Below are 23,654 nucleotides of genomic sequence, written 5' to 3'. Positions count from 1 at the left end.
ACACTAGAGCAGGGGTTCTCACGCTGGGATCCCCAGACTAGCAGCAGCAGCAGCACCTGGGAACTTTTAGAAATGCGAACGACTGGGTCCAACTCACACCTACTAATTTGGAACCGCTGGGGGAAGAGCCCAGCAACCTGCGCTTTAATAAGCCTTCCAGGTTACTTCTGTTGCATGCTCAAGTCTGAGAACCACCGTGCTCAGAGTATTTTAAAGAGACCCAGGAAACTGGCAACAGCTGTCACGTCTGGGGAGAACAAGCAGGAGATGAAGAACAGGAGTGGAAGAGAGGCTTTTCACTTTGGTAGCCTGGATTTTTTTTCCCCATGTATCACCTATTTTGATCCAAAATGGATCAAGAAATGAGCTCAGTGCTTCTGAAAAACTGAATTATGAGCTTTGGTTTACAACATGATTCTTAAAAATGAAAAAACCAACAACCCAATATCGACCAAGATTTCAATGCAGCAAATAAAGCATATCTAACACTGACCATGTATAGTTTAACACAACAGAGCCTAAGTTTGGTGATAATGAACTAGCTATTTACTGAGCCGAGGTTTTGAAAAGAGGGACAACCTTTTTAAAGGTTTTATCAGAATGAAGCAGATTACTCTTATTGTGGAGAGTAATAAAAACTAAAAACCCAGAATAAAGGCAAAGACAAAGGAAAAATTGAACTTTTTTTTTTTAAAAAAAGCACAAAAACCCTACATACTAAAATTGTACACATCAAGTATTGGTCCAATCTTATACCAATCTATTTACAATTAAACAGCACCATGGTTTTCTTACCTAGGTTAGTTAAACATGCCCAGAAAGTTGTTATTCAATGTGTATGTTCCTTTAAAATAAACTGAGCTCTTAAGAGAGCTCAAATCCTCAACAAACAAAAAAACTTTTACCAACCATAGATTATTGTATCACAAAATTTACTTAAGAAAAATAGATTTGAACACTTCTTTCTTTCCAGTCGACAAACTTTGAGAGATGTTGCTATTCAATGTGGCACACAAAATAACAAAGAAACTTTCTGATGACAGGGCATTATATATTGAAATACCCTTGTGTACCTCCACTTCCACATACAAAAATACTCCTTTGGAATTAATGCTGCTGTCTCCTGTTGAATTTAGATCCAATTATCAGCAAACCTAAATTAGATGTAGCCACAATCTTTAAAATGATTGCATAAAAAAAGAGAAGTAGTTAAAGCTCTCAGAAACATATGTTACAATTATAGATATTATGTCTAATTAGGCTATAGGAAATTGAATACCATTTTAAACATTACATTCAAACTGATTAGCAGTTTTGTTTTGCTATTAAAATTAATAATGGTGCTTCACATCCAAAATAGGTGTGGAGGTTTATTTCCCATTTGAGAACATTAAGTGCCTTCTTGCCTCTATTTTCCATCTCATGGATTTTCAGGGGTTCACACAGCAGGTGGGAGCCCTCTTCTCACTTATGGAATTAACTTTGTAACAGCTCCAAATTAAATATAATCCTTGGTAGCTTTTTAGCAGTCACAGTACAGAAGAATCAGGTTATCTCACTGAATTTGTCAGTTCTCTAATCTAGTCTGCATATGGTTCTTAACATGCCTCTTTGCTAGGAAAGATGAGAGAGGAAAACTCTCATCCACCACAACCAGAGGTCACATAGAGCTGTGGGAAACACTGAAGTACAGAAGCAACGTTTCAGCATCTGGTCTCACTGCTGATGTTTAAGTGATGACAGTAATCTTTCACACTAGTAAATTGTAAGTCGAAATTTTTTTCAAAAGATTGAAGATAGGCACAATTATTCCAGGCACAGATAGAATGGGTTCTCCTTATACCCTCTCCTGCAAACTCAGGGAGAAGAGATAATTTCTTATCCTCTTAACAAGCCGTACTTGATTCCCTGCATCCCCTGGCCTAGGATCCATGCAGCTGGGGGCACAGTTAGCTCTGAGAAATTCCAAACAGAGTGGGTAGATCAATGAAGGTATTATATAGTAGTGATCTTCTAAACCTGGTTATGAAAACAACTTCATTATAAAGACATTTCAAAATACTTCTGCAGCAAGAGGACAAGAGACTTTTCAACTAAGTACCAGTTGAAAATCAGAGATCTGAATTCACTGACTAAATTATTGCCTAGTGTTCCAGAAAGGTGCTGGCACCAACGTGCTGGAAGGCACCAAAATTTAGTGTGAATGTAAAGTAAGGAGCTCAACATATGGGGATGAGGCAAGCAATACTGAAACACAATTTGCCAGTCTCTACTCCTTTATGGCTAAACATTAACTGAGCTAAGAATTAAGACCAGAAAAGAAGGGAACCTCAAATACTGCTCTTTTTGTTTCCATTTTTAAAAGCTCAAGTTTTATAACTGTTACCGGTGATTCCTGGAAATTGTATTCTAATTTTTAAGAATTCTGTATTCACAAGGTGCTTGGTGCTGTTCTTCATGGATGTGGTGTTCTATTTACAGTCCGAATCATTTAAATATAGCCATCACATAGTTGTTGGGTATTTTAAAATAAATGGTTATCTATTTCTTAACTGCCTCTCAAATTAGAAATTGTAATTACATGAGTCTCGAAGGCTGGCTCTTTGTGTTTTATTAATTATTTTTGTTGGTCTCCATCACAGATGGAAGTTTTCACTGGTAATTCCTCAGAACTAAATTCATTCATACGGAATTCAGAGCAGTGAAAATAAATTTCACGCCTTAGAGTAGGAAATGCTAACAACAACGAAAAGGAGCAGGAGGGACCTGGGGGCAGTCAGCAGGCCAGCTCAGTTCTCCACTGGTGTCGGGTTTTGCAAAGGCTGGCTCATTATAACCTGTACAACGTAGTCCTTTGGGATCTTCAGCTCTTCCAACTTCATTTTGTCGGTGAGCGGTCGACCAGAGAAGAACCACCGCTGACTACTCGGTTCCACTCCTTCTGCTGCATGTAGCCGCCTCTTCATGTGGTACACTGTGTCTGTGCTGCGGACCACGAGTTTGAGGTCTTTGCCAGTGGAAAGGCGCAAACGGAGCTGAGATTCATATCCAGAATTGGGCGGTGGCTCAGGAATATCCAGAGTCTCTATGTCACTCTTTTCCTCTATCATGTTGATTGGTGGTGCCAAGCAGTAGACTGGAAGCTGGTATCTATTTCCCAGTTCATCATAGCACTCTGTAAGTGCACCTTCAGAAAGAGAATATATGAGAGTTTAATCCAAATGAATGTATTTTTGTTTACATCTTGCAAAATGCTCAAACATCTCTTGCCAGCTTGCCACTCACTGTAGAGGAAAAAATGCAAAATAAGGCCGATCTGTCAGCTGATCTTCAACGATCATCATCAAGGCCCATGACCAACTACTTGAGTGTTTATCGAATTTTACATTAACCAAGACACTGGCTCCTTACCCCCACTTCTAAGTCATTTCATACCTAACTCACACTTAGAAAAGAAAAGAAAAGAAAAGAAAAGAAAAGAAAAGAGAAAAGAAAAGAGAAGAGAAGAGAAGAGAAGAGAAGAGAAGAGAAGAGAAAAGGAAAGAAAAGAAAAGAAAAGAAAGCACATAAAATTCAAATTTACTAATAGTAACAATGCTTAGACTAAATTACAGGAGATTCAAATTGCACTGGGATATCTTTTTAAGAAATTAATCATCTAACCTTTAAAAAAAAAAAAAAAGCAACCCCACCCCCCAGACCCCTAAGCCCAATTCTTCACAACACAGTGTTCCAGAGCAGTTTTCTTAGTGCCTGGACTCTCGACATTAAAGCACCTGGCCAAGAGTCCTCAGTCTAAAGAGATCACAAAAGACAGATGACGAGCTTACCAGCTGCCACGGGCTTAGGGTTTATATGTGAATCTCACTAGTACAACTACCAGAGAGACGCCTGAGGTGTTTTACTTAACCCTAATTAGTCAATCTGTTATAGAGAAGCTATGAGTTAAAAAGGAAGAACAAAAGGGGTATGAAGTTTATAACCCACTAGCTCAGGGGAGGGGAAAGAAGTGTTTATGGTTTAAAAGATAGTATTAATGTATAATTTCTTTATAATTACCAAGCCTTTCTTTGGGGAGCTTCAAAGCATATTTAATGTATGTTTTCTTGTAACGTTATTCATAATGTGTCCTTTGCTCAATCTGGAACATTAATGCCAGCTGATTATCAATTTGGATAAAACTCAAAAACATCTACCTTATTCAAAACACTCATACAGAAGCTAACGAATATGGGGAGTAGAACACTGAGGAATGGCTAACAGTGAACATAAATGAGTCAATAAACTGATTTCTGTGGTCACTATCAACAGGCTGAAAATACATCCCAAATGAGACTGAAACCGTCACCAATCCGCCATGGGCTGAACTGGGCCCTGCCTTCTAAGTTACATAAGATGGGCTGGGGTGAGAACTCAGTCACCAAGCATTAATATATGAGAGTCTCCCCTTTCCTCTGTGTTTAAAGATAATGTTCAGCCTCTGTGTTGTTCACTAATTAATCTGAACACTGCTATGATACTGTAGAAATGGATATGTTTCAAGCATAGTTGTGATCACCAGCAGTTCCCCACACTAGTAACCATTACACTGCGGTGTCAACGTTATTTACAAATAGTCAGTCAGTTGTGCAGACTTCACTGTTCACATACTTGACATGGCCTGGATAGAGTCATAAGGCAAAGAAACCTACCAGTGTCTTCCAGATGGGCTGGCCATCAGGAGAACTAGAAAAGAGAAGGCCAAGAGTTCACCACAGACTCATCACCTCTCTTAACACCTTCAGATACACATCCCACTGATACTAGGAGGTCAGGAGTGTAAGCCTGATAGGCACAAGAGCATATTTACATAACTGTCCTGCTAGAAAACAGTCTCTTAGCAAGGCAACATTCTAAAGCACTGCCTTTGGGATCAGGAGACCAAGATGACACCCCCAGCCTGGTTACTAACCAGGTAATTACTAACCAGGTGCACAACCTTGAGCAACATTCTTTAACTTGTAATACTTATCTCAATTAGCAAAATGAGGCAGGATAAAAATGACCTCTAGAATGGTTTCCAGGCTGAAACATGCTGCTTCACCTTCATGCACCACAACAGACAGAAAATAGGAGTGTGAACCAAAGCAGTCAAACTGTAGGCAGAAAAATGTCTTGACCAATAGACAGCCTGCATTTTCAGCCTCCCCAGAAACTAGGACGATAGGCCACAGCAGCCTTTGGTACAGTGCTAACACAGCAGTGCATGCCAACCTCAAAACAAACGCACAATCTTACAGGCACTTTGGCTCTTCCCAGATCTGAACGCTCACTCTTTTCATCACAGTGGAAAACTGAGTCTTTCCCCTTCTATCCTTCAGCCCAGCAAGCCAGGGGTTCAGTTTCAGAACTCAAGTGGCTGAGAATAAAAACTCCACAGGAGAGGTATACCTAGATGGCATAGCTTCTTATTCTGGCTCAGGCAGCCTCATATCTATGATGCTGGAAATAAGCTACCCAGACTCTGTATTGCTTAGAAACTCCCATATTCCAGTATTTCAGGGAAAGGTTAACTTGTGTTTTATTTAAAGTGAGTTTTGGTTTATTCTTTTCCTTACTTCTGCCTGTCGTGAAATTATACTGTAATCAAGTTATAAATATGCTTTAGTTTTAAACTAAAAACTAAATGGGAAAAATTCGGGCCATGAGGTCAAATATGATTTAATTACATTTTAGGCTACAGTTTTATGGGTTACGCCCTCCTCAAATTAAATATCTGGGATTATAAAGTATCAATAAAAATAATCAATATAGCCCAGAGCTGAGTATTATCCCAGAATCACCTATTCAGAGTAGAATGACTCCTCTGTAGGCCCGAACTCTTTAGAATTACACACCTCCAAATTCTCCACCCTTTAATGGCCCCATACATATCTCTTTATTAAAAACAAAACTGCTTTGCTAATAGTGGTCTCTATCACACAATCTCTCTAGGACTTCTAAGGACCACTAGAAAACAATTCTCAAGTTCCAAAGAGTCGCTGCACGAACATTTACCAAACACCTGGCAGTGTGTAGGGTATGTCACTGGACTGAAGTAGAGAAGGTTACACGAGAGCCGAGATTGTCCTTGATTGCCAGGAGCTTATAATCAAGTTGAACAGATGCAGCATACCCACCAAAGATTTAGGTACAAATTGATACACTGAAAATCAAACAGGAGCTGAGATGTCACACAACAGAAATGTGACTAGAGCTGGTAGAACCAAGAAGCAAAAATTCTGTAGAAATAGTGTGTTCTGGGCATGTCAGACTACAAATGAAGGGCATCCCGAGAAATAGGAATGATATGGAAACAAGAACTAGTACAAAATAAGCAGGCAGTAGCAGGAGGCTGTACTGAGGTGGAAGACATACTCAATGGTATGAAATTACTAAATAAACAGCAACAGTGAAAATCTAATAGAAGAGTTCAGGAGTTTAGACTTGGGGGAAATTTCCAGAGGAGGCTAATACAGGTAAACGAGTCATTCATCCAACAAATACTGAGTGCCTGCTGCATGCCAAGCAATGTTCCAGGTGCTAGAGTTATGCTAGTGAACAAGACAAAGCCTAAAGATTATTTTATAATTTGATGAAGAATGACTGACTGGAATCAGGGGGACCTGCTAAAATGCCTGACTAGCAATGGAAAGAAATGGATCTGAGAGAATCAGTGGTAACTGGTAGGATCTGAGACAGGTTAGGAAAGGAGAATCACCTAACAAGGAAACGCGAGAGAGAGCGAGCGAGCAAGAGAGAGAGCGAGAGAGAGGGAGAATTTAGGGTTACAAGGGTCTCTGCTTAGTTTCTTAACTGCTTCAGTTTCGGGGAGATACTTCAACTGAATCATCTGAAGGTAACTGAAGAAGCATACTGGGGAAAGGGTAAAAGCGATTTGCAGAGTAAGAATCTCGAATGTACAAGTTCAAACATAAATGTAAACACAGAGTGCTTACTAGCTCTAAGCACTTTACATACATTAACATTTAATCCTCACCACAGCCCTCTAAGGTAAGTCTATCATACCCATTTCACAAATGGGAAAGCTGGAGCAGAGAGAAGTAGCTTGTCCAAGGTCAGAGACAGTAAGTAACAGAATAAAATAATCTGATTCCTGAAGAAGTCAATGCACAACATAGGGAAGAGACTACAGTGCTTGGCATAGTTCTACAAGACTCCCAGGTTAATGATATGGTTAATGCGAAGGAAGAAATGCAGTTGGGAAAAGGCAGAGGACAAACATAAAGGGATTAAAAGCCAAAAATGAATCATAAGGGGCAAGAAATGACACTGCAATTGCTGCCTAACAACATACTCACCACTGATGCTAATGATAGGTCAAAGGAGGATCTGGAAGATGCGGCAAAAGAAGGCGGTAAGATGCTTCAGTGCTGTGAGGTCACCATATGTAGTGACAGAATGGACACATCACTGTAAACTCATTTACGATATTTGAGAGGAATGTGCAAAAAAAACAGGGCATGGCTAGAAGATGGAGAGTTTTTCTTAAAGAAACCCCATGTTTAAACACAAAAGGCAAAGAACCCTGTTAACAGGGATTTTTCTACCTTTCCAAAATCACTCCTAGTTATGTGCGCATTTACAATTAACAAAAGGTTTTGTTTTTTTTGTTCTTTTTGGTTTTTTTTGGTCAGAGGAGGTAATTAGGTTTACTTATTTATTGTTAGAGGAGGTACTGGGGATTGAACCCAGGGCCTCATGCATGCTAAGCATGCACTCTACTACTGAGCTGCACCCTCCCCTCTACAAAAGGTTTTTAATCATCGCCCACTGGCCACTGACGGTGAAGTTCATTTAACAATTCTCCACTAGTTCTAAAGACGTTCTAGCCAGGCTTGCTTACGTTGCCCACCAAACATCCTCTGTGGAAGTACACTTGTCCTTTTTTTCCCTTCTCAAAAACCCATTATAGGCCTTGAGTCCCAGCAGAGGCAGATGGTCACCAGGACAAATGAGTGCCAGGCCATTGCCTCTCCAGGTCAGGAAGCCCTGAAATGTCCCCGTGGTAGGAAGAAAGCTGCCAAGACTCTACCTTCTGTTCTGATATCATACATAATTTTCTGAAGTTGTTCTTATTTATCTTCTATCTAGATGACTGGCTCAGATACTCTGTTTTCCTTGGTCAACTGTTTTCTACGGCTGTTTTTAATTAGGCTGCAAAATATTTCACAAGAAAATTATAAAAACAAAACTAAATGATATGCCAAATAATAAAAACAGCTTACTAAATGTCAGAAAGTCTAATACTTTTTCTTTTCTCAAGTAATCTTTCAGGTTAAAAAGAAAGGTATCTTTTTAAGCATAGAAAGGCCTCTCTACCAGTATTCCCTCTATGCTCCTTAAGGGACTGCAGCTCAGTCTCAAATTTTTTACCACTAGAGACTTGCAGAGCTATATGAACAAATCTGTAAAAGTTAAAGAAAACTTTGGAGGATATGAAAATGTTATTTTGACTGTGGTGATGGTTTCATGGGTGCTTACATGTCAAAGCTGATCAAACTGTACACTTTAAATGTGTGTTCAGTATTCTTCAGTATACATCAACATAGCTGAAAAAATCTAATATTTAAAACATACTGGTAATCTGATATGGAAATTAATTAACTTAATTTCCCAAAATTAATTAAGAAATTAAGAAAGCAATGTCCAGAACTACAAGGACTCTGTCACATTGGGGGCCTCTTCCAAGGATGAGAAAGGATGTCTTTATTCAGCTTGACTTCACTTTTCTAACTGACCCAGAAGGCATGAATTCTTTCACTTTCCAAAAAATGTGACCCTATAGCAACTGAAGACCTAAACATGTAAGTGACTAGGACACAGCTAAAAAGGACAAGATCACTGAAATAACAGAAGTAATGGGAAGGAAAGAAACAGCGGGTTAGACCTATGATTCAGGCAGCCCACTGCTCAGCCTGACAGAGGAACAGAAGAGTGGAGAAGCAGTGAACCTGAAAGAAGGAACAGTGGCTTTGGGGTCACCACACTCAAATTTTAATTTAGATCCTAATCTTGGATACATTCAGTCTGTTTCAAGGACTACAGTATCTACCTCACAAAGTTGTTGTCTAAGGATTAAATAAAACATATGCAAAAGTGACCAGCACATACACTAAACACTCAATGTCAGTTTCCTTCTCACCCAGGTTTTAAATCTCAGAACCAGACTCATGGAGGAGAGCTCACCAACAGCAATATCACAAAGGACCAAAGTTTCATCACATCTGAGTCCACTGCTTTATGCTTCACGGCGTTTCCTACAAGCCTCACAATAACGTCAAAAGGGCCATCAAAATTACCCTTCATCCAGCTATTACGAGCAGTCTTTCAGGACTAACAACTGACAGGCTCTCTCACGCAAACACTTGGCTGGGAATTATATTAAACTTATATCTGGCAGCCCGGCTTCAGCAGAGGCGAGAAAGGATAATGACTAAAGGTTTGTCCACTGAGTCTCTATGGCTTCCGAGATCTAAACCTGAGACGACTTCTCTCCATTGTTAGTAGGAACCACTGAAGTAGAAGCTCTACAATACTGGGGCAGGGGGAGAACTTGATGGAGAACTAGATTATACAGAAGTTGGAAAATACAGGTTTATCAAGTGTTCCCTTTCTTGAGACTTAAAAATACAATGGAATACTATTCAGCCATAAAAACTGACAACATAATGCCACTTGCAGCTACATAGATGTCCCTGGAGAATGTCATTCTAAGTGAAGTAAGCCAGAAAGAGAAAGAAAAATACCATATTATATCGCTCATATGTGGAATCTAAAAAAAAAAAAAAAAAAAGAGGAGGAGGAGAAGAAGAAAATGAACTTAGCATGCATGAGGTCCTGGATTCAAACCCTAGTACCTCCGTTAAAAAGTAAATAAAAATAAATAAACCTAATTACCCCCCCAATAAATATATAAAAACAAAGTTAAAAATAAAAAGACTAAGGAAGAAGATGAACTTAAATATAAAACAGAAACAGACTCATAGACATAAAATACAAACTTGTGGTTGCCAGGGGGAGGGGGGTGGGAAGTGACAGACTGGGAGTTCAAAATTTGTAGATACTGACAGGTATATATAGAACAGATAAACAAATTTATATTGTATAGCACAGGGAAATACATACAAGATCTTGTGGTAGCTGATGGTGAAAAAGAATGTGACAATGAATATATGTATGTTCATGTATGGGTGAAAAATTGTGCTCTACACTGGAAAATGACACACTGTAAACTGACTATAACTCAATAAAATAAAATTTAAAAAAGAATACACAGACACACACAATATAAACTTATCTCAAGCTGAAAGATATACAAAGAAGCAAAGAGGAATGCTCCTCTTTTGCTACATTAAAAAAAAAAAATTAGAACAATGCATAGCAAGAAAATGAACACTTCCCAGTTGGTTTCTTGCTCTTAGAAAGGAGCTGATGATGTTCCACTTGGTCCCTGAGGACAAACAAACCTACCATGTGGTAACGTTATATTTGCACCATCAATGATTGCTTGTGCCAGTTCATGATCATTGCTCTCAAAAGCATGTGCTGCAGCCTTCAAGGCGTCCCAAATCTCTTTACGGCCTTCAAAAGCTGGTGCAGTATCCCAAAATTCGTCTCTCTTGCTGCGCAGTTGTCCATCTGTCATGGGATAATCACTTTTCCATTTGGGTTTCTCCTTTTTCAAAGGCTGGTTACGACCTAAAGCAACTGAGAAGAAAAATAAAAGGCTGACATCAAAACCAAAATTTATAAAAGATGTATTAATAGTTTATCTGGTCATTCTTCTTTCATTCTCTCCTCAAAATTATGGCTAGAAGTTGGCCTACGAGTTAATTTTTGCATTCTGAAATCCCCCTAACCTATTTTAGATCTACAAGAGCAAATAGGTAGCTCTATCCAAACCTTCCATTGACAAGTTTTAGCTCTTTTCCATTCAGCCTGCCTTCTCCAAAGGATAATTTTTTAAATTATGTAGAAAAATAGTAGTAAGTATTCCACCAGACAATAGTGGCAGGATTTACAGAGTAAAGATGTCGTCAAAAAGAGGTGAGATACTAGGGAAAAAAACTCCAAATGGCAGCAGTAGCTTGAATCTCTTGAACCCTGAACATATGAAGTCGGAAAGCAGGAACGGAGAAACCCCAAAGAGGGAGGGAAAAGACTGCTCTGTGGTGTCCAAAGGAAGAACAGCCAAACCATCAGATCCACAAGGAAACCTGATGATAGAAAGGGATGAGGGAGAGAGGTAGTGCTTTACTCTTGGAGGAACTAGGATTGAACAGGCGATCCTTGATGCTGGGCCAAGGGAGAAGGTCTCAACCACAAGGAGAACTACAACACCCTACCAGAGTTTCTATCCAAGAGGAGAAAAAAAGAGGGTTAGAGTCCATTCCCTTTTTGCTCTAAATGACAGCATGGCTTCTCAGAGAATGTAATAGGCAGTACTGCTAGAACAAGTCTGATGCAGCTTCTTTGCACCCAGATACTCACCTGGCATATGATAGAGACATTCTTATCTTATACAGTGCCATAGATACGAAATTGTCAAACAGACGGAAGAACAGGTAAGAAGAAAAGTGAAGCTTGATGGAGTGTTGGGTAAGAGTGGGTGGGAAATAAATGACAGAGTGGGTAGGAAGGAGAGGGTGTGTGTCAAAATTCAAAGTTCTATATATAATTGAAGGAATACTAATTTAAAGAAATTACTCTCCAAATGGTTCTGAAGAATCCTCAAATTAACCACTCTCACTAGCCCAGGGCCAAATGAAATTTGGCCTATTCATAACAGAAATAAAACAAAGTGACTCAAGCCCCTAGGCAATCTCTATGCCGTATACCAGGCTATATTCTCAGATGACAGGACCAATTAATGCTGCAAAGTGTATGTGGTTTGACACCTGGATTAAATCATGTTCTCATCACCCAATCTGGCCACTTTATCTCAAGGCAGCACGCATCAGGTCTGGTCCTCTCACCTTCGGAGCCGCACACCATGCCACTGCCAGCTCTTTTTCTCTTAAAACACTCAGTATTTTGACTCACTGTACTTTTTGGTCCTCTGATTTGTCCTAGTGAAATGCAAACCAGTTGAGTTCTAAAAGGGTGTATACAGCAGAAAAGGAATATTGTCTATTTAGTAGAAGAGTTGAAAATAGAACCCAAGTCTCCTTATTTAATTAATATTTACTGAATGTCCACTAAGGCTAACACTATAGATGTACGTACCAGGTTCAATTCAAATGTGAGAAATGCCATCTACAGTAATGACTTTTCCCTGCATCTTCTAAATAATACAGATAAATGCAGACAGAGCATTATTACCCAAAAGGTGTTCAGAATATGTCAGATAATCACATTCTACCCGCTACTGATTTCACCAATAAAGTAAATTTACCTTTACATGAGTCATAAATAGTTTAGAGACAACACTCACTATTAGCTTACTGAGCAGGGAGTAGAAGACAGGACACCACAGGTACCTAAACAGGTATCTAGTTCAATATTCAAATAAGATACCTATCTGAACTATTCAATACTAAAATAAGATACCTATTTGAGTCAAATTCCATGTATACTTTAGTAGTTCCAGAGAACTGTCTAGCATGGTATGTATTAAATGTGCCAGAAAGTTGGTATAAATGTCACTGTGAGAAAATCACAAGGCAAAAGCAAAAACAACAAAATCTTCACAATCTTGGTACTTTAACCAAAAAAAGTGAAGGGCCCTCAAAGAGAGGAACCCAAGAGAAAAACTACCTCATAATAAAGGTAGAAAATACTTTGGAAAAAGTAAAAGCACCTTCCTTACAAATATGAGAGCTTTATTTTATCTCCCCTGATCTGTAGAAGGAATAACAATAAAGTCCCTTAAAAAGGATAGATGATACATTATGCTAACTAGGGATAATCATTTTTCCAAATGAATTTTCAAATCTATATGCTGTAAAAAAAAAATTCCAAAGTAATTACTTTGTGCAAAAAACAGTAAGATAAAATAAATGCTTGGGAGATAAAGTAAAGCTTACCTTTATTTCTGTCTAGGTCTCTGCTTTTCCCTGTATCACAAACATCTGTAACAGAGTATCTGCCTATCCAATATCCCCCATTAAAATACTTAAATCTTTTAACATAAAGTATTATTTTAGTGAAACCACTGAGCAGCACAGAATTTTCACTACAAAACATGAGGTTAAAATGTTCATGTTAAACTAAATGTGGTTTGTCTAAGTTACCTTTGTCAAATTAACTGGGGAAAAAAAAAGAAAATTTAGCAAAAGCACTTAAACTATCCTCTTGAAATACTTCTCTTAATGAAAATATTTAGGATTATTACGGAGATTTAATAAATTAACATTGTACAGCACTTACAATAAAACACAAATAAGTGTTTGTTAAATAAGTAAAAATAAATTTGTAAGTATATATGAAACTTTAAAATCTTTAAACATTTTTGCAAAAAAAATACAGACTAATTTTTCTTTCCATAATTTCTGAACAGAGCCTGCTATTCTGAGAATATAGCACAAAGTATCTTCCTTAATTTAAAGCAGAACTGTTCTATGATTGTCATGTACTTCCTGTGCACTTCTCAGAGTACATTTCCTAAGAATTTGCTCACCAAATCTGTGCTTTGAGTTTAGGTCGTATCACAAACCTGTATTTCTGAAAATACCTGTAACACAGAAATCAGCTTAGCAGCTAAGCAGCTATGTTTGAACCAAGTCAACTGTTTTCAATTATTAAGAAGACATAAAAAATATATATACTCAATTAGATGACATTTTATGCCCTAAACTTTCAGATTTACCTGCTTCACACATCTTCTGATGCCTAATACCGAGAGAGATGCCAAGTATCAATCATCGTATCTGGGACTAAGTACTATGCTCTAACAATAAATTTAAAGACAGGAAACAGTTCTTATTCCCAAATATGTTTCTAAATTTAAATTGCAGGCAACCAACCAAACTAAGTTTTATTCCATGGTTTAACATATAACAAATAAAAGATTAATATAGAAATCCAACTTTTTTGGAAAAAATCTAAGTTATTTCAGAAAACACTCTTTTTCTATCAGTCCGTATTTACTTTCAAAACTGCCAAAAACTCACCTTCTCACAAGCCTCTTGATCATATTCTTTGTAACTTTTCAACATTTCTTCCCATATGAAAAATACATCTAACATGTAAGAAACCCAAAAAGATTTGCTTCTCAGAGCTAAACGGCAACATAAATAAGTTCTACTCTACAACTGAATGCACTGTGCAACTCATTTTGACATTTTATTGATTAAAAACAATGATCTCCAAAGTGAAGTATGCTTATAATTGTTTTTCTGCTTTGGGTTCCTCTTTGAAAATTGATTTAATATTGGGACTTTTCAAATGAAGGAAGGAGAGGCCATAATGCACAGGTACGGTAAATATCAAGATATGGCTCAGGAAATAACAGCTTTAACATATTGAAAACTCGAAGCATCAGTTTCCCTAACACCAACAGCCTGAGGGGAAAAAACTGAATATTTACAAAGATCACCAACAAACGGAAAAATGTTGTTTAAAAGAATTCTGAAGACTTTAAAGCAGCAAGGAATAGGACCGTGATACTGCACCTATTTTAGACTGATTAGAGTCTTAACAGCACGAAAACGAAAGGGAAATTTTTCTGTAACTTCAAGAGTTAAGAATAGATCCTACAGAACCCTTCTGTAACAGATTGTGCTAGCCTAAAATGACAGTCATAAAATATTTTATTCTCATGTAAATTTAGAATACGCTATATATATATGCACATACATACACACACATATTCCCTAAAGCAACTAACTGCCAAAATAAAAATAGGGATATTGGGATTAAAATGCCTAAAAGCACGCCAACAGTCAATATCATATTCTTATCTGCTCTACTGTCTGAGAATTTACAGGTGGAAAAGACCTTAGATGGTATGAGCCAACCTCACTATTTGACAGAAGACTCAATGAGGATAAATAACTTGCTCAAGGTCAAAAAGGGCCAAGACTAGAACCCAGATGATTAGATTCAAAGTTCAGAGCTCCCTTTCCAGGACAACACTGCACGTCTTACCAGGGCTGAGAAGTGTGTTTTCTTTCACATACTAAATCAATTATGAAGGTTCACTCAAAATAAAGCATGTGTTGAGCTGTTTTTCTAGTAGCACTCATCCATCTTTCACAGGCTTCATTATGACCAATAGAATGTCTCTGGTATGACAAAGGAAAAGCTAACTGAGCAGTACCAGCCCCATCCAGCCCCATCTGATTTACCACCTGATTCATTCCTTTGACGATATGCTCTCCAAGGAGGAATCCCACAAGGGAAGAGGTAATGCAGTTTTCCGGTCTGTCAGCCTCCAGGTATAAAGTACTCAGCATCTATACCAGATCAGGCACTAAAGATCACACGTATGCACACTTACGTTAGATACACCATTTTTTACGCTACAATTTTATAATAAATAGAAATGAGAACTTTGATTATGCCTCCATCCTAAAGTTTATAAAAATTAAGCAATTAGAGACTAATTTTAGAGGCACATATATATAATTTCTAAAGTTGTTTGAGCTACCTTTACTGAGGGGAAAAAAAATGAACATAATGACCTCACAGAGACTTCCCGGCGCTGCTTCTTAGAGTATAAGTCTACTTACCAATCGCCTGAGCGTACGAACAGGCAACATGAAAGCCTAGCCGCAGCATAGTATTTCAATGACTTTTTTAATGGGTGAGTCTTACTAAACATGTTATAAAAGCATACAATTAAATCCCATAAACACACGCAAAACAACTTCACTAAGAAGGGTAGTGTTACATAAAACTGGGACTAAGAATATGGTTACCAAACACCAGTACACTGTACCTTTTAAGTAATAAACTTTCAGATGGTTCATTCTACTAGGTGGAAGGGCAGGGGGATAGCTTCATCTAGAGTTACGTTCTTTAGAATACAGGGACTTTTTCTTCTGTCAGTTTATGGGCAGTTTTGGGGAGGGAAGCACACACAAGCAAAGGACACCCACTATTTCCATTACTATTTAACATTCTATTTCAAATGCTAGGCAGCACAATCAGACAAAACAAAACAGAACTCTAAGAACCAGAAAGGAAGAAAACCATTTCTAATTGCAGATGATATGATGGTATGACTGAAAAATACAAGAAAATCAATTTTAAAATGAAACAGGAGAAATCAATATAGTAGCAGGATATAAAATGTAGGCCTTCTCATATACATAAAGTATCTGGCTGTAAGATGCAATGGATGAAAAGGTCCTGTTTATAAAGGAAACATAAAAGATAATATTTGGAATGCAACACCCTAGAAAAGTTTTTCTAAACTCCTGAAAGATGCAAAAGTAGACTTGAACAAAATGAAGACGTCTCTTGTACTTGGACTTCAACATTATAAAGATATCAATTCTTCCAAAGTTAGTATCTATATTTAACATGCTTCCAGTGAAAGTAATTTTTTAACTGGAATTTTAAAAAATTTTTATTGGAGGTATAGTTGATGTACAATATTATAAAAGTTACAAGGATACAACATAATGATTCACAATTTTTAAAGGTTATTATTTATCATTAAAAAATATTAGTTATGTTCCCTGTGTTGTACAATACACGCCTGTAGCTTATTTACTATATACATAATAGTTTGGACTTCTTAATTCTCTACCCCTATGTTGCCCCCTCTCCCACAGGTAAACTACTAGTTTGTTCTCTGTATCTGTGAGTCTGTTTCTTTTTTGTTATATTCACTAGTTCGTTTTATTTTATAGATTCCATATAAGTGATTTACAGTATTTGTCTGACTTATTTCACTTAGCATAATAACCTCCAAGTCCATCCATGTTGTTGCAAATGGCAAAATTCCATTCTTTTTATGGCTGAGTAGTATCCCATTGTATATATATACCACATCTTTATTCATTCATCTGTTGATAGACACTTAGGTTGCTTTCTTATCTTGGCTATTATAAACAATGCTGTTATGAACACTGGGGTGCATGTATCTTTTTGAATTGGTGTTTTCATTTTTTTCAGATATATATCCAGGAATGGAATTGCTGTGTCATATGGTAGTTCTGTTTTTAGTTTTTTGAGAAACTCCTATACTGTTTTCCACAGTGGCTGCATCAGTTTATATTCTCACCAACAGTGAAAGTGAGTGAAAAACTTTTTCTGAAGCTAGATTAATTGATTCTAAAATACATATGGAAAAATAAACAAGGAGGAACAGTTAAGAGAATCCTAAAAAAAAAAACAAAACAACACAACAAGGGAGTTAAGTCTTACAAATATTAAAGCATATAATAAAGCCGTTACAATTAAAAGCATGTAAAGCACAAAAATATTTAGGCCAATGGAACAGAATAAAGTTCATGAGAAAATTTATATATGCAATGGATATTCAGTATATGATAAAGGTTTTTATCTTAAACCACTGGGAGATAAAAATGGGTATTTTAATAAACAGCACTGGAACTGGATAGCTATTTAGAAAAAGATAAAATTGGGCCAATACTTTAAACTGCACACTAGAATAAACTCTACATGAATCTAAGGTTTGTAAAAATTGAAATACTACAAGTACTAGAATAAAAATAAAGACAAGTTTCTCTATGACCTAGGAAAAGTGAATGCTTTTCCAGAAACAATGAAAAAAGATTGATAACCTTATATAAATTTTTGTATGGGGGATAAGAAGAGTCAAAATGCAAATGACAGTCCTTGAGAAAATATTCTCAGTTTTATATCACAAGGGGCTGATTTCCCTCATATTAAAAAATTTTAGGAACAAATTAAAAAACGCAAAAACTCTATGACAGAAAAATGGGCAACAGACATGAACATACAGTTCAAAGGGAAAAAAATGAAATGACTTATGGAACTTCTAACCTCACTCATAAGAGAAAGCAAAGTGAAAACTACACTAGAATTATCTCTTGGACTCTTAGGCAATAATCCAGGAATTTGACAAAACAGTATGCTACTGACTTGTGGAGACATAGAGACTCTCCTACATCCGTGGTAGGAGCCTATGATCCACAGGATTACTACCTAAAAGATTCTTGGATGGAGAAGGAATCTGGCAGTACCTAACAAAATCACTTATTTCTTCACCCATTGATCCAGCAACCCCAGTTCTAGGATTCTACTTTCAACATACACTTCCGTAAATATGAAACATAAAAGGTTACTTCCCATAGGCTTATTTGTATTAGAAATAATCTAAAGAAGATACTATGGTACATCCATCCAATGAAGTACAAGGCAACTGTAAGGAATAAGGAAAAGCCCTATTAACTAAAGTGGAGAGATTCCCAGAATTTAAAAGTAAAATAAAAGCAAGATACAGAATAGTACATATACAGTGGTACAGTTTGTTTAGGAAATATATATATATTTTAAAAACAAACCAAAAAAGTACACACACTGAAAGGATTAAGCCAGAAACTAAGGAAAATGGTTAAGGGCTATGGGACAGAAGGGACAGAGCTGGGAGCAAGACTTCTGAGTATAGCTATTTATATAGATTTGACTTTTGAAAATTTTTAAATGTTTTACGTGTTCAAAACAAAATCAAATAAGGAAGAAGCAAACCCAAAACTGAATGCAAAAATAAATTACTCTAACTGTATATCAAAGGAATATCCACTCATGAAGAAAAGGATAATTCAATTCGTTCTGTATATACCAGCTGTGTATATACAAAAGATAGTGTATTCATCTTTAAAAACTCCCCAACAAAGAAAACTTCAGGTCCAGATGGTTTCATTACTGAATTATACCAAAATATAAGGAAGAGATGATATTAATTACCCACAATCATTTTTGGAAAACAAAACAGAAGGGAACACTCTCCAACTCAATTTTTAAGGCCACAAGTGCACTGATAACAAAATCAAATATAAGAAAACTATCGACAAATATACCTCATAAACATACATGCAGAGATGACATAAACACCTTACCAGTCATGTAAGGTTGAAAGAATTCATCATCTGCACCACAGGAAATATTAAAAGTCCCTTGGGCAGAAATAAAATGATAACAGATGGAAATCTGAATCTATATAAGGAACAGGGAGCACCAGAAATGGATAACTACATGGATAAATATAAAAGACATTTAAAATCATTCATATCTCCTTAAAAAATTGAGCAATATCATTGGGAAGGTAGAGTAAGGACTATCAAAGTTCTCCTCCATAAATGTAATGAGAAAGAACACTGGCAAAAACTGTCAAAATAAACTTATTCAGTACTTTATAGAAATTAATCAAAGACTTGCAACAATTCAGGGGGCATTTATTACTTCTTATTCAAAAATAAATAGCTGAATTTCGGTTAAAAAAAAAAAAACAACTGCATGTGGTGTTATAGCATGATCTAAACCCATCTTCCTCTCCACAGCTCCAGGGTAGCCTTGAAAACCAACAGACAGCAATCACAGCAAAAGCCACCAGCCCAGTAGCCACAGGAGGGGTCAAAACAGGGTTGGTCTTTAAAGAGCTAAACCTTTAAACTCTTTAAAAGCCCCATCTGCAGAAAACTGTCATTTTTTTGCCTATCTGAAAGTTCTTTGGAAAATACTACTCATAAGGCTTGTCCTTATTTGACCTAACTTAAGAGATAACCCATTATGAATGGCCTTTTCCTGCAGGCATCTGTCAGAAACAATTTTTCACTGCATGAGCAGTGAACATTTGCACATAATAGAAACTAGCACCGAGGAAGCCCTGACACTGGACTTACCAAGCAAAAATTTTTAAATAGCTATTTAAAATATGTTCAGAGAACTAAACAAAATCATGTGTAAAGAACTAAAACAATGAGAATTAAGTCTCAATGAAGAAAAATTATTTTTTAAATTACGGAGTTGAAAAGTACAGTAACAAATGAAAGAAAACAATAACTACAAAGGCCCAATAGCATATTTGAGCAGCAGGAGAAAGAGAATCAGTGAATGTAAAGCCAGGTCAACTAAGATGATCTACTCTGAGGAGCATAAAAGAAAAAACAAATAAAGAAAATGAACATAGCCTGAAGAGATCTTGACAATGGGGCACTAGCAAGATTACCGATATACATATAATGGGAGTCCTAGAAGAACGGAGAGAAAGGGGTAGGAATAATACTGGAAGAAATAATGGCTGAAAACTCTTATTTGATGAAAAACATCAATCTACACATGAAAGAAGCTGAACAAACTCAGAGATCACCACCTAGACACATCATAACTAAGTTGTCAAGAATTACAGATAAAGACTCTTGAAAATACAAGAGGCAACTCATCGCATACAAGGCATCCTCAAAAAGTTAAAACAGCGATTTCTCATCAGAAGCCATGGAAAACAGAAGGCAGTGGGATAACATATTCAAAGCAATGAAAGGAAGAGTGTGTCAATCAAGAATTCTATAGCTACAAAAAAGTATCCTTTGAAAATTAAAGAGAAAGCAAAACATCCCCAGATAAACAAAAACTAAAGGGATTTGCTGGCAACAGACCAGCTCTGAAAAAATACTATTGGGAGTCTTTAGGCTGAAATGAAGGATACTAGATAGGAACTTGAATACACATAAAATGGATTATAAGAGAATACTAGAATGCTGTGAACTGTTGAACACTAACAAATCAAATAACCTAGATGAAATGGACAAATTCCTAGAAACGCAAAATTACCAGAACTGACTTAAGAAAGAAAATCTCAACAGACTTAAAACAAGTGAAAAAAACTGAATCAATAATCAAAATCCTCCCAACAAAGAAAAGCCCAGGACCAGATGGCTTCACTGGTGCATTTTATCAAACATTTAAAGAAGAAATAACACCAAATCCTCAAATGCTTCCAAAAAACAGGAGAGGAGGGAACACTTTCTAACTCATTCTATGAAGCCAGCATTTCCTAACCAAAGCCAGACAAATACAATACAAAAAAACTATTGATCAATATCCTTTAAGAAGATAGATGCAAAAATCCTCAACATAATATTTGCAAGCAGAATCCAACAGCATATTTAAAAAATTATGCACCATGACCGAATGGGATTTATCCCAGGAATGCAACACTGATTCAGTATAAGAAAATCAATGTAATATTCTGTATTAATAAAACAAAGGGAAAACCCCACATGATCATCTCCATGACTGCAGAAAAATCACCTGACAAAACCGAACACTCTTTCATGATAAAGCACTCATAAAGCTAGGAATAGACAGGAACTTCTGTGATGTGACACAGGGTCTTTATGAAAAACTCACAGCTAATATCATACTCAATGAAGAAACACACTGAAAGCTTTCCCCTCAAGATCAAGAAGACAAGCTAAGAAACTCTTATTCTTGTTGAGAGAGACAGACAGAGACAGAGACAGAGATCCTCTAAGTATTGGTGTGATTCTCTGTACAATCAAGGAAAAACAAAACAAAACAACCAGTTACTATCCTTTGGGATCTCAAAACTTTTTAGTTCAGACATGTTGGAACTACATAGAGAATATACAAAAATATTATTTAATTATCTGCAATGATGATGATCATTAAATATCTGCACTATATACAATGGAAAGAAACTAGCCTCATTTCCATCAAGGACTTCTATGAGACATTCAAAATATTAGAGCATGGTTATCACTGTGCATGATGGTATAAAGTAATGAGACTGTATAACAAATGCCACATCTAAAACAAATTATGTATAATCACCGTGTATTTATACAGACATATTCTGAGTAGGTACAGGTTGAGGCATTGTAAGGCCAAAAAATACACTGAAAGATGTAACATCTCTGTTGGAAACCAGATTTTCACTATTCAAAATAAGTCCTACAATAAAAAAAAGGAAGGAAGAAAAGCAGATAGATATGTTGATACATTTGTACAAATAAAACAGAAGGATAAATCAGAAACCAATGGTACTGGTTACTTACAGAGGGTGGGTGGAAATGGAATGGAAATAATGGAAGGATGCGTAAGAGATAGAAATGAATAAGGGTCACTCTTTTGAGTATACTTTTTTACTTAGTTCTAACTTTTAGAACTAGGTTAATATTACACACACTTAAGGAAACAAACAAAAACAAGGAGTAGGGGGGACTAAAAATGGAACACAATTAGAAACAAACACAACACTGTAAATCAACTATACTTCAATTTAAAAAAAAAAAAAGGGACACTAGAAATAATTTAACTGTATTTCAAATGCTTAATAAACTATATCAAAAAGGTCTGTACCTAAACCAGTATTTAAACACAGTGATGTTGTTAATAATTTTACTCTTAGGCTACAGACATAAATAATTGTAAACAAATATTGAACTCTAGTCAGTTTTGTTTTTCACAATGAATTAGCAATTCCAAACTATTTTATGTGTATTTTCAGAGGGGAGAAGTATACATATCCTAGTTCTTTCCACTGACAGGACCTAGAGGCAGCAACACTCCAACAGCATCAAACATACCTGGAGTATAGATTTTGGCTTCTAAATATCATTCTCCACTAAAAGGAACCAGGGGTCCCTGGCTGATTCCAGGGATCCCACGGGTAAAATACAAGATGAGTCTAGGACATTTTGTTATGCCAGAAAACAAAGAAGTGTTCAAAAAATAATGAAGTCATGTCAAAAGAACACAGAGGCCAACTTGGAGGAACTCCCACTGGCCAATCTGGTACAATATGAGCATCAAAATAAGTAATAATAGTAACAGATTATATACCCCATGGAATAAAATAGAAAACCATGAGTCCATACTAATATAAATAAGTAAACAAATAGGGAAGATGAGAGAGCTCTTTTTCACCTTAAAATGCAGATTAATAAATATAAAATAAACAGTAAAGTTAGAAAAACCACCATTTAACAACCACTATAATTATTTCAGGCAAGAATTACCAATGGATGTTAAAACTAGTGTCTGTTTGATAAGAAACAAAATATTTACTTAGAATCAACCTTCCTACTAGATACTTACTATTTGCAGAGGGAAAAATAGTATCTTTGCAGGGAAGAAACTTGGCTGGCACCGTACATGATTAAAGTTAACATCACCAAAAAAGGGAAAAACAGATATCATATGACTCCTGACAAGATGCACTAAGGACACAATCTCACTTCCATGGTATTCCTGCCCAGACTGCATAATCATGGAGGAATCCAAGCATGAGGAAACATCAAACAAATTCCAGCTGATGAACACTCTGCAAAATAACTGGCATTTATTTCAAAGTGCCAAGGTCATGAAAGACTTAAGTCTCCAAAATTGTTCCAGATTAAACCAGACTAAAGAGGTATGACAACTAAACACAATGCATGATCCTGGAAGATTTTCTTTAAATATTAATGAAGACAATGGTGAAACCTGAATAAAGTCTGTAGTGTAAATATAGCATTATATTAATGTTCATTTCTTGATTTTGATTACTGTACTGCGGTTACACAAGAGAATATCCTTGTTCTTAGAAAATACACACTAAAGTATTTAGGGGTAAAAGGGTTTACTGTGTGCAACTTAATCAAATGGCTCAAGAAAATATAAGTATTTAAACCCATGTATGTAAACATAAAGTATGATAGAGCAGATGAGATTAA

General features: G+C 36.5%; 1 protein-coding gene across 2 annotated transcripts in view; it reads right to left on the bottom strand.

The window, feature by feature from the left end:
• Nucleotides 1-664: 664 nt before the first annotated feature.
• The window catches only part of UBTD2 (ubiquitin domain containing 2), a 40,911-nt gene continuing 17,921 nt past the window's right edge, over nt 665-23,654 (bottom strand). For both annotated transcript variants that reach the window (XM_032465094.1, XM_032465095.1), the window contains exons 2-3: nt 10,513-10,749; nt 665-3,187 (exon numbers count right to left, since the gene is read on the bottom strand). In XM_032465094.1, coding sequence (XP_032320985.1) covers nt 2,790-3,187; nt 10,513-10,749 — 635 coding nt within the window. In that variant the 3' untranslated portion in view covers nt 665-2,789. The remainder of the gene's footprint in view (nt 3,188-10,512; nt 10,750-23,654) is intronic.

The sequence above is a fragment of the Camelus ferus genome, chromosome 22 (genome assembly GCF_009834535.1).
Source record: "Camelus ferus isolate YT-003-E chromosome 22, BCGSAC_Cfer_1.0, whole genome shotgun sequence".
Taxonomy (NCBI): Eukaryota; Metazoa; Chordata; class Mammalia; order Artiodactyla; family Camelidae; genus Camelus; species Camelus ferus.
Note: the sequence above shows the minus strand (reverse complement) of the source record. Positions and strands in the feature narration are given on the sequence as shown.